This window comes from Chanodichthys erythropterus, chromosome 14, assembly GCF_024489055.1.
Source record: "Chanodichthys erythropterus isolate Z2021 chromosome 14, ASM2448905v1, whole genome shotgun sequence".
Classification (NCBI taxonomy): domain Eukaryota; kingdom Metazoa; phylum Chordata; class Actinopteri; order Cypriniformes; family Xenocyprididae; genus Chanodichthys; species Chanodichthys erythropterus.
Genome location: NC_090234.1, coordinates 25,741,372 through 25,758,697, shown reverse-complemented (window position 1 = coordinate 25,758,697; position 17,326 = coordinate 25,741,372). Strand labels below are relative to the sequence as shown.

The 17,326-nt window shown below is 37.7% G+C and overlaps 2 protein-coding genes across 6 annotated transcripts in view; one reads left to right on the top strand and one right to left on the bottom strand.

The window, feature by feature from the left end:
* Positions 1-5,453, bottom strand: part of cops8 (COP9 signalosome subunit 8) — a 10,054-nt gene extending 4,601 nt beyond the window's left edge. The window contains exons 1-5 of one of the 2 annotated variants that reach the window (XM_067409157.1): positions 5,036-5,257; positions 4,600-4,670; positions 4,465-4,513; positions 4,252-4,384; positions 1-1,542 (exon numbers count right to left, since the gene is read on the bottom strand). The exon at positions 1-1,542 is cut by the window's left edge and continues 430 nt beyond it. In XM_067409157.1, coding sequence (XP_067265258.1) covers positions 491-1,542; positions 4,252-4,384; positions 4,465-4,513; positions 4,600-4,670; positions 5,036-5,107 — 1,377 coding nt within the window. In that variant the 5' untranslated portion in view covers positions 5,108-5,257 and the 3' untranslated portion in view covers positions 1-490. Of the gene's footprint in view, positions 1,543-4,251; positions 4,385-4,464; positions 4,514-4,599; positions 4,671-5,035 lie in introns of both variants that reach the window. The other variant, XM_067409155.1, reaches the window with a different exon arrangement.
* A 116-nt stretch (positions 5,454-5,569) lies between these two features.
* asb18 (ankyrin repeat and SOCS box containing 18) lies at positions 5,570-16,470 on the top strand. 4 transcript variants are annotated; one of them, XM_067409137.1, is made up of 6 exons: positions 5,738-5,882; positions 12,238-12,466; positions 13,621-13,888; positions 14,225-14,738; positions 15,604-15,717; positions 15,965-16,470. In XM_067409137.1, the coding sequence occupies exons 1-6, from the start codon at positions 5,853-5,855 to the stop codon at positions 16,148-16,150; spliced, it is 1,341 nt and encodes a 446-aa protein (XP_067265238.1). In that variant the 5' UTR covers positions 5,738-5,852; the 3' UTR covers positions 16,151-16,470. The 4 variants fall into 4 exon arrangements, with proteins under 4 accessions (XP_067265239.1, XP_067265238.1, XP_067265236.1 ...); XM_067409138.1 differs by lacking the exon at positions 12,238-12,466 and having other exon boundaries at positions 5,570-5,882; XM_067409135.1 differs by lacking the exons at positions 5,738-5,882; positions 12,238-12,466 and adding an exon at positions 7,122-10,292.
* Positions 16,471-17,326: the final 856 nt, after the last annotated feature.

Here is a 17,326-nt window from a genome sequence, read left to right as displayed (position 1 = left end):
TAACCAGAGAAGAAAGTTGAGAGCAAAGAGTGCACAGAGTTCACTTGTGAACAGTTACCTTTAGAGTATAAAGATTCTCTATTTAAACTGTAAATAAATAAACTCAAATCTCAAACTTGAATATTTTTATTTAATATCAAAGCATTAAGTCCACATTCGAGTAAACTGAACATACAGGAACTACATAACCACAGATCATAAAATGAGACAACAATGATCAATTTCTGAGTAAAACAAATGTGAAAGTATGAAGATAACTTCTAAAGTGACAACAGCATAATTTTAACTACATTATAAAAAGTATAAAAATGGCACCTAGTTATATTGAAGTATTCTTAGGATGATAGAGTTGAAATGCTGACACTGCTTAGCAGTGATATACGAACATTAAATCCTCTTCTTGCTCACTGTCACCGTCCTTGCTTGATATTCTTGTCCTTCTTCACATCCTTTTTAACCTCCAAGACACTTTTTCTTCCCTGCAACACATTTACTCCTCTTCCTGATCCTCAGCATCTTCAAATTCCTCCTCATCATCTGCTCCAAAGTCCATCTTGGACAACAAAGTCTCCACATGTTCTGTATCCAGAGTGAAATGGTCCATTCTTTCAAAGCCTGGCTCTGGCCTTTCTTCAGCAAGTGAGCTCTTCGCTGCATCCTTTGTCTGGGCAATCAGGTTCTTGGAGGCCTGCAGGAACTCTGCGGCACCGCTTTGCTCCAGCGCCTGCACTGCCGTGTCCGTTAACTCTGTGGCTGCCTGAAGACGATCCCCATAACGCCTAGCCAGACTTCTGAGGGCAGCTACCTTCTCATCCTGCTCCTTGCCAATACGTTCCAAGAGGGCATTCTTGCGCTCTTCCAAGGCTGCGTACAGAGAATCGAAGCATTCACCAAGCCTTTGCTTGGCACTTTGAGCATTGTCTTGAACGGCTGTGCAGGCCTCCTCCATCTGGTTGAGCAATGCCTGAAGGCGACCGTTCCCTGCCACAAGAGCATCAATGGCGTTACTCAGCTCTCCCTTTTGAGCCTGATAGACACTAGCAAGTGGTGACACCTCACAGTCTTTATGTTGGCCAAATACCTTACACATGGAGCAAGTGGGAGTTTGGTGAGTCACGCAGTAGATGTTGATCTTCTCGTCCTCATGCTCTTGGCACATTGGCTCCTTGGAGTTTTTGGGTTTTATTGAAGTGTCTGTGGTGCTTCCACCACCTCCACCCTCCTGCTGCTGTTTGTATATGTCAATTATGTTCTCAACTAGAAGATTTCTCTGAAGTCCATGCACACCATGACGATCGAGAACCACTTCAAATCGGCAAGTAGGGCACCGGAAGACACCACCAGAGAAACGATAAGGGTTTCGAGAGTCATAGAGATCACTAGCACATCCACGACACAGGTTATGTTGACAGGGCAGGATCACCACCGGTTTAGTGAACATGTCCAGACAGATCGGGCAGCTCAGCTGTTTCTCAAGGCTCTCCATGGAGCCAGGAGACCCCAACAAAGAGGCAGTTCGCTGAATTTCCATGTCAGTGGTCGCTTTGTCTCCTTTAGCTTCAGTGGCTGTCTCCTCAAAATAAAATATGTTAAAAATAAACGGCAGCACGGCAGCAAATGATTCCTTGCAGTTATCAGGTCTGTTCTGGGACACAGTGGCCCTGGTCTTTATACTACCCTCAGCCAGTGGGTGACATGCCATTCCTCCAACCAATCAAAGCACACATTCCTATCCACTTGTTTTCAAGATTCATTTTTGGAGACGCAAAAGCCCCCACCCCTTTAAGCCCATGTGTTGTGTCATGATGATACCATAACACCCCTACCCTTTCCTGTACAGTGAGATTTCAATGGTGAAACACTTCAGCGGTGACAAACAAGTTTCATATGAAGAAAACAAACTCGGTTACAAAAAAACCCTTTGTATTTTTATAAAATTATATATAAATTTATATAAAATTCTGTATATATACTTATCCTAGTATTCCGAGGAATAATATTTTCGAAGATACATTTTATTTTGAGAAACAACCTATAAATCATTCAAAATGTGTAATTTCTTGTTCAAATGTTCTTGAGTAATTTGTTTGTGAAAAACAACTGTTGATGTCCTACATAGTACATAGGGAACCCATGAATACATGGAAAGGGTTATTTTTAACCTATCCTTGGCCTGGGTGGGTCAGGTGCTGGCACGTAGGGATCAAATGAAAGCTGTGTTTTAGCATTACCCCTGAAAATACTATATTAAATATAGAAAAAAGATGGCAAAAGAACTGTTTCTCCCTTAGTACTTTCCAACAACAACAACAACAAAAGGATACAACAAAATTTTGCATTTAAATGATAAAGTAAGTTCCGCACTTAAAATGTCCCTAAAATCAGCCATCATTTGAAGGATTCACACTTGGCCAGTACAGACAATTGTTTGAAAAAGAGCTGAGAAAAAGAGGTTTATTAATGAACAATTTAAAACAAGTTTACCACCGTTTGTTCAGATTTAATTTCTTTGGATGCCCATGTTATTTTTATAATTTAACTTATTAATCAATAAAAATGTTTACCATACTACAAAATAAAGCAGTTGCCAGAGTGAGAGCTAAACACAAATAAATCCACCTCAATCTAAAAAAAAAAAAAAAAATTCAACGAAATTTCAAGACAAATACTTTATAAAGAGAGAAACTGTCATGGTGAAAATAATACAAAATAACAATTTCTTTATGAAACAGAGCCATTAGCCAAGTTAAGGATTACACCTCTGTATCTTATAATTTGTAATTTTTTTTTTGTAATTTATGATTAACTGATGATGTCTGAATACATTATTGACTGAAAATCAACCAAATTTCAGAAACTTCAAATTTTTGATTTTGTTACCATGTTTTTCTGTAGAAAGACAAACAAATAGTGATGAAAGCCAAAATATTAAATGTCACAGATATTTACTTGGTAATCCACTATTTTGTAGAGGGGGGTCAGAAATATAATTTTCACCTGAGATTTGGAGCCAATTTATAGGGGTGTAAAAATGACTTTAGAAAGATGGCAGCATCATTATTTTATTTTTACACAGAAGTGGGTAAGGTCTGTTAGTAAAATCTGTTGACTTTAGTAAGCTTTGTTTCATTATATGCCAACGGTGACAGTTCAAAAATGACAAATAGCACTTGTGTTTTTGCCTCAAGTTGTCATGCCTGTAACTCAAGAAGTATTAAAGATATCTTATTATCCTTTTCAGATTCTGGTTCTTAAAAAAAAAAACTTTCATTTTGTTATTATCATTTTAAAGGCCCTTTATGGCTCAATCCCAGAGATATGGAGACATTAATGCGGATCCATGAGTAAAATGATCAATTGTACACTTTGTATACAGCTGAGGCTTTTTTCTTTTAAAAAGAGTATCTGAAGAACAAATAATTTTGAAACTAGAAATGCATCTCGTGTTTTTCTATTAACTCAATTGCATAGACTATACCCAAGTGCCATAAATATTCCTTTTCCATGCGTGTAACTTTAAAAGTATTTAAATAAATATTGGTTCATTCCGTGTCAAATCAACCAAATTTCTGAAACTTCCCCAGCTCAAATTTGACTGATTTTGTTAAAAAAAAAAAAATAAATAAAAAAATCTGTAGAAAGACAAACAAGAATATTAACAAAATCAAAAATTTGAGCCGGGGACCTCTGATTGAATTGAGACGGAATGACCCTATTGTTTTTATTAAAGAACATACAGTTGTAGAAACATCTGGAGTCACAAAATGAATTGTGTTTAACATATCAAAATTCCCAGTTTCTGTTGATAAAAAGTTAAAAGTCTAAAAGACAAGAAGCTTTATAATAGACACAATTACAGCTTAAACACCAAAAATATCTAATACGGAGGGGACTTTTTTGAAAAACAACAGGGGGACCTTCGCTTCAGGAAGGTTGAGAACCACCGATTAAGATGAGCGACCAACGATTTATTAATCACACTGTTTCATTATTACATTATAACATTCTGAAAACCAGTATATAGATATATGGAGAGATAAAGAGGGCCGTGAGTCTAGTTCTGGCCAAGCATGGAACCCTACAATTTCTTAATTGTTAGATGGTAATGAGGATTTGTTTAATTAAACAGACAAGAATAACCACAGAGCAAATTAAAAGTTCAAGGCCAATATATCTAACTTCATTATACATTTAAGTTTAGGAATACAGCATAAAATGCAGCATAAACCCCAAGCCACATGATCACAGTACCTCTTAAAGCTTCCATCACAGGGAGAATGCTTTCAGACCACTGGTAAGCAGCAATAGCAGTGTAGATCCCTGGAAAGTCTCGCTGCCAGATACGCTGTCCTACCGCCCATATAGCCGCCAGCTCTGGGTTTGCCTGTAATTAAAATCTGTATTATAGATCTCAAATTTATTGTGCTTTATTTTAGACTAATTGGAAGCAAACATAAAACTCACCGTTTTGATTGCTTGGGGTATCCGTTTCCAAAGATATCTGGCATTATTCCTGCATAAAGCAAGTGACTGTTATGACAATCAACTGATAATATAAATGTAAATTAACATTAAATATAATGTATGTAACATACTCACATGTCATTATGCATGAGATACAAGACTAGTAATTGAGAATACACCTGAGGTGTAGCAATGCCACCGGGAGCCTAAGATACAAGGTAAGATACTTTAAAATTAATGACATTTAAGAGATGACAATGACTATTTACACACACAAAAAAAAAAAAGTCAGACGTGCTTGTTGTACAATACACGTAAAAAAAAAAAAAAAAAAAAAAACACGTGCACAAGGCAAATTATTACTCACAAAACTTCATAGACATTTACACAGAATTTCCATATCACATTAATGAGTTTAAGAGTTAAATGTCTTTATTTTATCTTACACTGATGCCTAGAGCTGGCTTTACATTACCAATGTTGTTCAACTGACAACTGTAGCTGTTTAATAGATAACAAACATCCGCAAAAATAAACGCACTAATAAATCAACCTCTCTGTCTGTTTTTACCTCCAGCTCTTGAGTTTCAAACTGCAACAGCAGCTTTTCATCAAGTTCAGCCATCATGACAGACACGGGCATCTTTTACAGGCGCTTCATATGCTAACGGCTAAGGAAAACAAATCGCTGCTGCTCTGGCTTTGCGACGCCACACTGACACCTAATGGACTGGAGAGCAAACGACGCCACCACACCTCTTAACTTTGTGCGGTCGGTCAAATATGATTGACTGTCTTGATACTGCTGGCCAGCTGCTCACCAGGTCGTCTAGCGAGAAGAGCGTGTCTCAGGGTCTATAATCCACCTCTCATAACACTGCACTGTATTTAGAAACGTCTGTGTGTCTTGTTACTGCGTGACATCTATGCGCACGTCCTTGCTTGTTTGTTTAAAATATTAAAATATTGCACTGTATTAATTCACGTTTCTTTGCTTGCTCCACTCTTGTAAAACTAAGATTTCACATTGGGTTTGAGGAGATATGTTAACGTCAGTCTTATAAACAGTAAGATCAACTTACAGTTGGACCTGTCTATATTTAGATGTAACCACTGAGAACAACAACAGATGCACAGCATATGAAACTTATTAAAGTGTCAGGCATATTGTGAAAGGGGAAAACCCTATTAACAGTGAGACTGTTGTGAAACAATGTCAGACGACATTGCATTGGATTACCCTGTTGAATCAGAATTTGTACAGGCTCTTAAAGAAGCACAAAGTAAGGAGGACTCTACATGTGTGCAGACTCTTCTTGTGGAGGCAAGCAAAGAAAACCCAAATGTCATCATAGAGTTGTCAAATGATGATTGGATGAAAGACCCTGATGTCGAGCTCCCCCCAGTTGTGCTGTTGGGTAAGTACAACACACACAGCCATGCTCTTATTTGATCTAGAAAATGTATGATAATGGAAACTGATTTTGTGGCAAGATTCTATATTTTTATATTATTTGGTTTAACACCTAAACTTTTGCAGATAAAATCATTTAACTTAACTTAGATTAAATTGTAGTTTCTCTGGTAAAATGTGATGTATTTTTAACCTGGTCATTTCAAACTGTTATGCTAATATGGCTAGCTAAACAATGGCTGACAGGGATGGGGTGGGTTATAACTTTGAAAAGTGTGACATCCCCTTGCATACAACTAAGAACATTTTCTTTATAATTTTACAGAATGCACAGAAAATGAAAAAGAAAGACAGAGATGTGTCTGCCCTTTTTTTAAAGGAACGGATGAGGTTTTAAAGAAGGGCAGGTCAGTCAGATCATTTGTAAAGACAATGTTGAAAGCTAGTGGTGAGGATTATGAGACCTTAAGCCGGGTTCACACTGTGCGATTTTGCCCATGATTTGGCCATCTGAGACAGATTTTGCAAATCCTAAAAGATTCCTCTGATCCTAGGGTAAAATCTGAAGTCTTTGATCATTAGTTTGACATGTTCACCAATAGCCTATTATGACTGTTGAGATCAAATTTTACCTCAGACGAAATTGACAGCTCACACACACATTGACAGTGGAGTATTTTTTTTTATTTTTTTTTTAAATGATATGAGTTGTGGTCAGTCACAGAGAGGCATTGTTTTGTATTTCTCTTTTGTATTGTTTCAATAAACCTGTTTGTGAAGCATGCATGGTGTAGCCTCTGTTTTTGCTTTTTTTGTCTAATTACAACTTACCCCAGCATGTGTTACAACCTACCCCAATACCGGCACACGTATGTATTAGACATTAACTCATAAGGGCTGTGAAATTCTTACAGAGGTTTAAATTGGTGCCTTTTTTAGAAAACAAATGTGGGTACTTTGTATAAAAGTTTGAGCACTCTAGCTCAAAAATGATGCATTTGGCACACTTAACTGGAAACACTTCAGGATTTTCGAAGTAGTCATCTGGTTGATTGAATTCTACAGGATGTCCGGGAGATGTGTGTGTGTCACGTTCTTTAATGGTCCGCCTGGAAACAAATGCTGTGACGCCAAACCCCCTTGTGGAAGAAGAACGTTGTTGTGTTTACAACTGTGACAATGAGTGCTTACCAGGATCAACTAAACGCTGGATTTTCAAAAGTATGTGAAGTTCTTGGATCCATTGTTGCAGTAAACTTGCACAATGTTCTTGAATGAATAATTTATTCGATGCACACCAGTCTGTTATTGTAGGGACATCAACTTTAGATTTTCATACCCCTAAACATAATGCAGAACAAAATGAACTGTGGTTGCATTACATGTCAGTCAAATGTCCTCTTGGACAGTCCTTGGCCAATGAGAGCTGCGATAGAGTCCAGACCTTCTGCCATCAGTCTGAAGGTCTGGCTATGTGAGACTAAAAGAAGCTAAAGTTCAGCTAAATGCTTTATTGTCATTCCCACATCCTGAAATAAAATTAAAATGTAAATTAAAAATATATAAACTAATATAAAAATAAAGGTGTATGACTCTATCAACGAAGGAGTGTAGAATCCAGGGATAACTTTTATTTAAATCAAAAACCACTAAATTCAGGAAAATCCAGGCAGAACAGCATCAAACAGACTATACAGCATAATACCTTAATTAAAACAAACTCATAACGTGACAGTACACCCCCCTCCCAGAAGGAGCGTCCTCGTGCCATAATAAGTCCACAGGGGTGGGAGGGTGAGGCCTTTGAGGTTGACGAGGGGCTGGTGAAGGGTGTGACTGATGCAGCTTAGCCAGGACAAATAGCTTCCAGGGCGATACCAGCAATACAGGGAGTCAGGAAGGCACCGGTAGCTCAGGGAGCCAGGGAGGTGCCGGTTACTCTGGAAGCCTTGGGAGGTGCCGGCAGTGCAGGGACGGGCATCTCGGGGATGGCCTCCTTGGCTGTGTCTGGAAGAGCGGGCGACTCTGGGACGGCCTCCGTGGCTATGTCTGGGAGAGTGCATGGCCTTGTCTGGGAGAGCCAACGGCCTCCGTGGCCATGGAAGGGAGAGTAGCCATTTTGGTCAGCATTGCACTCTGGGGCTGGAGTGGACTCAGGGGTTGGAGCCGACACTGGACTGTGCTCAGGGGCTGGCGATGCAGAGGACTGTCTCTTCTTCCTCAGACTCCTCCTTTTGGCTGGGGTTAAAATGAATCTGGGACTGAGTGCTGAGGCTAGCGCAGACTCTGGATTGGACTCACAAATTGGAGCAGACTCATGGGAGGGAATGGGCTATGGAGCGGAATCAGGGGTGTAGGGACCGGAGAGGGGAAAATTTCTTCACCTGGATGAGATAAACACCAGATCTGCCACATTCGCTACTAGGTCAGCGCTGTTGAAAACCATCTTCTGGACTCAAGGGAAAACTGGAGTAATGGGTAAGATGGTCCCGATGTTAAGGGATGTGAGCTGGTGCTCCCAAATGCTTTTGGAAAAGGGACTGGATGAGGGTTTCTATTGTCCTCTTTGACTTCATCAACCACAAAAACTGAGCCATTTAGCCAGAGGACTTCATTCAAATCAACTAAGGGTAAATAACAATGACCAGGAGACAGGAACTGAAATAACTCATCATCCATTCCCATCTGAAAGCAGACACTGAGCGTAGTATCACTCCAGCTCACCAGATGGGAATAATCCACAAATTCCTCCACATACTGCTCCAGAGGATGTCTGTTCTGTCGGAGAAAGAAGAGATGATCTTCAGCCATTTCCATTGTGGAGTCTTTGTATTGGATTCTGTCATGCTGTATCTCAGAGACTCTCTCAACGAAGTAGTGTAGAATCCAGGGAAAACTTTTATATAATCAAAAACCAAGAACTCAGGAAAATCCAGGCAGAACAGCATCAGAATATACAGCATAATACCTTGACTAAAACAAACTCATAACGTGACATACAGTACATTAGTAATAATTGCATTTAATTGGTTTTGTATATAGTATGTAAAGTGTGTAAATGCTTTTTAGAGGCATGATATTCATGTTTGATTCATTCTTAAAAAGCAACATTTAGGAGCTATTTGCATAAATTGCGTAGACTTAGTCTCACAAGTTAGTCAACTAAGTTTTTTCTTTAAAACTGGTCTAACATTTAAAATCATTTTCATAACACCATAACATTTTAAGTTAATTATATAGTTGAGTTATATAACTAATTTGAGGCCAAAAACTTTTATGCAGCTGGCCCCAGTAACAAAGGTAATTTCTACTTCTGGTTCCTGGGCTTAAAAAATGTAAAGACCCCTGCATTAAACCAACACAGCTAGTTGCCAATATTCCTCCAGTGTCAACATGAAAATAACAAACCATTAACTTGAATTTGTCCCCATTGCTTTGACATATTTGACAGTATATCAGAACAGCCATAAAATACCCAGGTATGTCATCAGCTGTTTGGGAGATGTTTTAAATTGCACAGTTACATGCTAGGTCATAGCTAATGACTCCTTTCACATGCACCTACACAACTGCATAAGAACTGCCTATAATAGCAATTAAAACCTTAAAGCCCTATGTTTAACAAATGTTTTGACGTAATTCAAGTAATCAGCACAGTCAATGCTAAATAAACTAATGAGTTTTCATCAAGGAGAAATTGATGCCCTTTCACTTGTCACCGGAATTACAGTTGACAGCTCAGGGCACTTTTGGAATTAAGGTCACAAGGTAAAGCACCTGGATGGATCAGATTCCGGGCAGCTGTGTGTTAAGTCTGATTGGAGGACAATGCTGTCACACCTCATGATTTGTTGAAATGGAGAGTCTGACTCTATTCCTGGCTTGTGTAGTGGTGATATCACCAGCAATGCTTTCCACTCAGCTGTGCATCTGGCATATTTATCGAACTGACCTCTCTGAACGCTCAGCCTCTGTGTTGTTGGTGAAAACAATAATCAAGGCACTCTTGTTATGCAATTTCCCTGCACCGATCACATGTCATTTGTACTAAAAATACAGGATATAGAGCTACAGTGATAATATAAATAGCCATAAAAACAGGCAGGTAAGAAGTGGAAAGGGTTGTCAATATTAGCCATGCTCTCCCAAGGTAGTGGGGCGTGCGCTGCGAGTCGAAAGGCCACGTTCTTGACAGAGAGAAGGCGGTCATCTTTAGACAGCAGTCAGAGGGTTAGGACAGAAAACACCAGAGGTTATAGACAACCAGGGTTGCACTTTCTTTGTCCCCCTGTTATCAATGACCTGTTAACCCACCATTGGAGGGACATGCAGGATGGATTCTCTGATCCAGAACAGCTGAACAAAGTGTTAGAGTTTCAAAGTGATGAATTGCTGTGGACTGCTCAGAAACAGGGTGAGTCAGATTTGATGAATATGATGGAGATATAAAATGTTATTTTAGGGAAGACAATGAAGAATTGTTCATATATTTCAGCATCATTACTTTCGTCTGAAGTGTGCAGAAAAGTGCACACTCGACTTTGTGCATTCAAAATGTTTTCGTGCATCCAAAATGTTTCAGAGAGGACTTTTACTTATTGAAATAGAAAAATCCAATGATATTTGTTTATCAGTCAGGTTTTTGAGTTTCAATATCCTGCTGAAAAGGCATCACATGTTGTGCATCTGTTGTTAATAACACCAACATATGTTGAATTTTGGATACTGGTTCCCAGAATCGGATGCAGGTATGCTAGTGCGCTTATCTGGCTTCTTAAATAGCTTAACCAGAAAGCCTCACTGCATGGTCTAGTGCTGGTTTTGAATCAATGTTGTTCACAAGCAAAAAGTGCCAGTGATGGATTTTATTTATTTAATTATTTATTTATTTTGCTAGTGAACAACATTGTTTTGCAGGTCGACCAGCTAGACCAGCACAGAACCAGTTTGGACTGGCATGAAACACTGATCATTTTAGCAGTCTTATTCTGACATCACATATAGAAATCATATTCTAAATAAACTAACTAAATAATGTGTTAAATAGTTCACAATAGTTGTCCTCATGTCATTTCAATCCATAAGACTTTCCTTAATCTTTAAAACACACACTTAGTGTTTAATCCAAGTCTTCTAAAGAGACACAAACTCTTTATATGATGAACAGATTAATTTATGCCTTTATTTGCATATAAACATTGCTCATTGCACATATTTTGAGCACATCACATATGATAAGCGGAAGCTCAACCATACTTACTTGATATTTTCACTAAATTATCTTACGGGTTTGGAGCGACATGAGGGTAAGTCAATGACACATTTCCAATAAAATTTGACATTTTTAATAATCACAGCATGCAAGTCTAGTGATCAATAATCAGATTTAACAATTTTGGTAGTGATCTGCTGTAAATTTCGACATCAACTGGATATGTATAAGGCATATACGACTTTAATCCAGGCTTCGACTACGACTACAGTTTGTCTGCTAGTAAACTCCCCTCACATTCCCTGCACTCCCTTTTGACGAGACAGGCATCTTACATGAGACACACTGACATATTAAAGCGTTTCATGCAAGGATAACAAAGCTCGCGTCTTTTAAAATAGACTAAACGTGCCACGCTGTACAAGTCTTTTATCAATAGAAAGCCCTTAACTCATGGCATTGTGCTTCATACTGTCTGTGGGCGGATGCCACATTACTGAGGTGAGGAATCTGTGTGGAGTTGACACAGGATTTCTAAGGGATTCTGGTAATCTTCTGTGCATATGAATGCCATGCACAGATCAATACTCGAGAGCCCTGATTACAGTTACTGTTTGGGTTTGTCTCCATGCAACACTCCTAATACTCATTCTGCAGATTCCAGTAAAGATTTTCCTTGTGTGCCCTCAAAATAAATTATCTCATCCAACCCAGAGATTATGCCATTGCAATTAAACTCTCTGCTTCTACTATAAATATCTAACCTGTTATGCTACAGGCATTTTTTGGCATACATGGAAGTAACTTATAAAATTTGATCTGTTTAATAGAGCATGTCTTAAATGTTCTTGAAAGACAGGTCTATTATTCAAATAAAACAAAAGTCAAAAAATGGACATAGATGTTTGCAGCTCAAAGGATTTAGCATCTATCTCATACATCAACAACTAAAAATGGCGCCAGTAAGCTATGACCAACTGATGGAGAACAATGGCTTACTAAAAATAGAGGCAAAAAGTGCTTGAAGCCATAGGAAAACATGACTAGCACTATATAAACACAAGTCCTTGAAAGCGTAAGCCATTTGAAAAGTTAGGAGGAGATGCTAAGAACTATGTGCTTTGAGAACCTCTGTTCAACCGTGCAGCTGAATGGATGGCAGGCTCTGCTGGATGATAATTGTGAGCTAGGACAAGATCATTGGGAAAGAGCTCATTTACGCTCCTTGTGGCTCTATAGAGCTGTAGTGAAGGGAGACTCCAGAGGGCTTCGAACCCTCCTTAAAAGGAACTATATTGATGTTGATGTGTTTTACAATGTGAACCGGGAGGAACTCGAGTGGCAGTCTCACACAGAAACCACATTTGGACCCTCAGGTAAAAACAGTCATTTGTGGTATAGAAACTCGGTCAGTGTTTCCCAACCATGTTCCTGGAGGCACACAAGCACTGCACATTTTGGATGTCTCCCTTATCTGACCCGTCTATTTCTGGTCTTGGAGTCTCTACTAATGAGCTGATGAGTTGAATCAGCTGTGTCTGATTAGGAAGAGTATGAATATGTGCAGTGTTGGTGTGCCTCCAGGAACAGGGTTGGGAAACATATTGTACTTTTTTGTGTTGTGCTGGTGGATGAAATAAAGATTGAGTTATTCTCTGATAACAGAAATGAAACATTTTTCTACTGTGGATAATTTTTTTATTAGATTTAAATATTCAGATTTGTCTTAGATATTGTATTTAATTATTTTTATTTTATTTTTTAAATATTTTTTAATCTATTATTTAAGATTATTGTATTCCTACTCTTATTACTTTATTCACTATTAATTATACTTTATTATTCATTATTACTCTTGAGACTTTATTTTAATTTTTTTAGGATAGAATCTATTCTGAAAAAAAGTATTTCTGAATAAGTGGTTTCACTTTTGGGGTCAGAAAGACTTTTTTATTATTATTATTTCTTTGAAATACATTCTCTTACTCACCAAGACTGCATTTAATTGATTATTTGAATATTTTAAAATGTAATATTCCTGTGATGGCAACGCATCATTATTCCAGTCTTCAGTTTCACACAGTTCTTCAGAAATAATCAAAATATGCTGATTTCATGCTTAAGAAACATTTATTATTATTATCAATGTTGAAAACAGTTGTGCTGCTTAATATTTTGTTGAAACAGATACTTTTTTTTTCAGGATTCTTTGATGAATAAAAAAATTCAAATGAACAGCATTTATTGGACATATTTTAGTATATATAAATATATTTTAGTAACTATTTAAAAGTCTTTACTGTCACTTTTGGTCAGTTTAATTCATCCTTGCTAAATAATAAAAAAAAATTCCTAAATTAATCTTCTAAATTAAACTTACTGACCCCAAATTTTGAATGGTAGTCAAGTGCAATTTTGATTTAGGCTAATATTCTTTTAAAATAAGCCCTCATTTTAACATTTTGTTTTATTTTCTGTTTTTATTTTCTGTTTTATTAAAGCATATCACAGTGATTGTTTCCCATTTCAGGTCTTTGGTCTTTGGAGTACAAAAGAGAAGTGACAAGTCCACTGTGTATTGCTGCTGCACAAGGTTTCACTGAATGTCTACAGTATTTACTGGAGCACGGCGCACACCCCAACCTTATCGCAGGAGGAAAAGCGGCACTTCATGAGGCCTGTGCAAACGCCAACACTGAATGTGTAGAGCTGCTGCTGGAACATGGAGCTAATCCTAACCAGATGACAGAGGAGGGACTGACTGGCTTACATCTCTGCAAAACACCACAATCACTACGGTATCATCATATGAATACTATACATACAACACTATAGTATTAATACACTTTATAATTATCATTATCATATTTTAAATTCAAATTATGGTCAAATAATATGTTATTGTACATTAATAACTGATAAGAAACCCATATTAATAATATTTTATCTCTAGTGCAAAATGTGCAGCAAGTTCTTCCCCCCGAAAATTATTGAACCTATTGTTTTTGCTGTGCAAACTGGATTATTCAAAAAGTAGGCCTATCTATAATACATTTTTAGGAAAAATCAGTTCAAGCTGCATGCTCTGTTTGTATTCTCTCATCATGAGCATTTGCTGTATATTTTTATTGTAGCTGTGCAAAAGCCTTGGTGAGATATGGTGCCAAGGTGAACATACCCAGTGAGGAAGAGGAAGAAACACCATTGCATGTGGCAGCTAGGCATGGTCTGCCCCACCATGCACAGCTGTACCTACGATTCGGAACCTGTGTAAACCATAGCAGTTCTTCGGGTGAAACGCCACTGGGGGTGGTTTGTGGAGTTGCCCCAGAGAAGACAGACAACAGCCAAGATGAACGGTACCTCGAGCTCTGTCGTCTCCTCCTGGCCTATGGAGCAAACATTAATTTAGCTGATAAAGAACGTCGCAGTCCTCTACACAAGGCAGCCCGCAATGTTCAGCATAAGATGGTGGAGCTTCTCTTGGATCATGGAGCTGATATCAATGCCATTGATTATAACGGATGTTCACCGCTATCTAGTGTTCTACAGAGCTCTGTGGTTCGGCAAGAATGGGAACCTCACATGGTGGTTCAGACCTTGTTAAATCGTGGCTCCATTAAAGTCTGGCCACAAGCACTGCTGAAGGTGATCACTAATAACACAGAGACAATAGCATTAAGATATTTCAATAAAAACTCTTCTTGTTTCATAACTTAAAGGGTTAGTTCACCCAAAAATGAAAATAATGTCATTTATTACTCACTCTCATGTCGTTCTACACCCGTAAGACCTTCGTTCATCTTCGGGAACACAAATTAAGATATTTTTGATGAAACCCGATGGCTCAGTGAGGCCTCTATTGAGAGCAAAGCCACTGAATCTCTCAAGGTCTAAAAAGGTACTCAGGACGAGAATACTTTTTGTGCACCAAAAAAAACCAAATAATGACTTTTCAGCAATATCTAGAGATGGCTGATTTCAAAACACTGCTTCAAAGCTTTACAAATCGAATCAGTGGTTCGGAGTACCAAAATCACGTGATTTCAGCAGATTAGCCGTTTAATAGGAGATCCGAATCACTAATTTGAAACAAAAGATTTGTAAAGCTCATGAAGCAGTGTTTTGAAATCAGCCATCACAAGATATTGTTGAAAAGTCCTTATTTTGTTTTTTTGGCCCACAAAAGTATTCTCATCGCTTTATAATATTAAGATTGAACCACAAACTCACATTAACTGATTTAAATATGTTTTTATTACCTTTATAGACCTTGAGAGGTTCAGTGGCTTTGTTCTCAATAGAGGCCTCACTGAGCCATTGAATTTCATGACATGAGGTGTAATAAATGACATTATTTTCATTTTTGGGTGAACTAACCCTTTAACATTTTCCTACACCTGAAAAAAAGCAGATTTAACGTCTAATAATTTGCTGATGTCTCATGCATTTCCATTTCTTTGATCAGTTGAAAAAGTAATTAATTTCATGTTTGTTTGTTTTTGGTTTTAAGGTATTGACAGCCTGTGCAGAGGCACCTAAAACAGTGGAAATCCTGTTTAACTCATACACACTTGTTCCTGTAACCTACAAATGGGTCGAGGCCATACCTGAGGATACCTTTCTTGTGAGTCTCTTTATCATTTCACCAGGATCTTTGGATTCATATAGATGAAATATGTGTAAACATGATTTATAGCATAATTATTTCAAACATTTTGTAGCAAAACAAGGCTAACGGCTTAAAGGAAATCAGCTTTTGATTGAGTTAATGTATGCACACTGTTTGCATTATTCTACCATAGTGAAGCAAAATAAAAATAATAATAATAAAAAAAATGAATACATTTTTTTCCTTCTTTTTTTTTTTTTAGCTTCACCGACCCTTTTATGAGTCTCTTTTTGCACTGGAGTATAAACCACGTAGTTTACAGCATCTGTGTCGGTCTGCACTAAGAAAGAAGTTTGGGAAAAAATGCTACTCACTTATTCCCTGTCTCCCTGTGCCAAAGACACTACAGCAGTATCTTCTTCTGGAACCGGAGGGGTACATTGACTAGAACCAGACCTTTTGGTAAATAAAACTAGAAGGCTTTTTTAGTATTATAAATGAAGTACAAACAAAGCTGACTTACATTTCACTGGCAAAATCACAATACAGTACACACAATTGTTTCACCTATTTTCATATATAGCTGATAAATTAGTGTAAATAGCTTTACAATACATTTTATTGTTTGAATGGCGTTGTGTTGTGTATGCTATGAATTCTTCTTTAATTTCTATAAATATGTAGGCCTAGTTACAGCTCATTTAATGTTTTTGCATAATTATTTAGTTAAGAAATATTTTTCTTGCTTGCCCTCCAATAAAATTATACCTTTTGACAAGTCTGATTCTCCTTCATTTCTCCAGTATAAAATGAGTTTGGTATAGATAGATATGTTACACTGACATATGTTCGTGGACCTGTGGATTGCACTTGTTTGGTTGGCTTGTTGATGTAAGTACTTTGTGCTTTGTAAGGTGTCTTGTAAGATGCAAATCTCGGTCCTGGAGGGCCGCTGTCCTGCAGAGTTTAGCTCCTCCAACACCAATTAAACACACCTGAACCATCTAATCAGGCAGGTGTTTTGGAGCTGGAAGGAGCTAAACTCTGCAGGACAGCGGCTCTCTAGGACCGAGTTTGGACACCCCTGTTGTAAGTGATTTGCCTACATGACATCATATGATGTTAACATCGCGGCCATGAGAGGGCGACCTGCTCCATGGCTTTTAAGGCTTTTTAGAGGTTTCATCTCACGTATTTAGGCCTAAGTGTACATTTTTTAAGTTATATTTCAAAAGTATCACACTGGTAATTTTCTTAATATGTAAAACATTTGACAAAATAAAGTAATGAGAGTGCGCAAGTAAAATATTTAGTAGGCTATTAGGCCTACTGTCGGGGATTTGTCGTTGCGCCATATCCAGCATCACTGATTATGAGCTCGATGTAGATAGTGTTAAACTTAAATGTAGCCTATTGATCTTTTCATAATGCAATAAATTTAGAGATACTTTAACTTAAAACTCCTATCTATCTATCTATCTATCTATCTATCTATCTATCTATCTATCTATCTATCTATCTATCTATCTATCTATCTATCTATCTATCTATCTATCTATCTATCTATCTATCTATCTATCTATCTATCTATCTATCTATCTATCTATCTAGGGTGAATTGCCCT

Bases quoted from the DNA above. Each gene is read 5' to 3' on its own strand.
- asb18 (XM_067409135.1), top strand. From the start codon at position 10,016: ATGCTCTCCCAAGGTAGTGGGGCGTGCGCTGCGAGTCGAAAGGCCACG. The intron at 10,293-13,620 runs GTGAGTCAGATT...TTCCCATTTCAG, and splicing joins GTGGACTGCTCAGAAACAGG to GTCTTTGGTCTTTGGAGTAC. The intron at 13,889-14,224 runs GTATCATCATAT...TTTTTATTGTAG, and splicing joins AAAACACCACAATCACTACG to CTGTGCAAAAGCCTTGGTGA.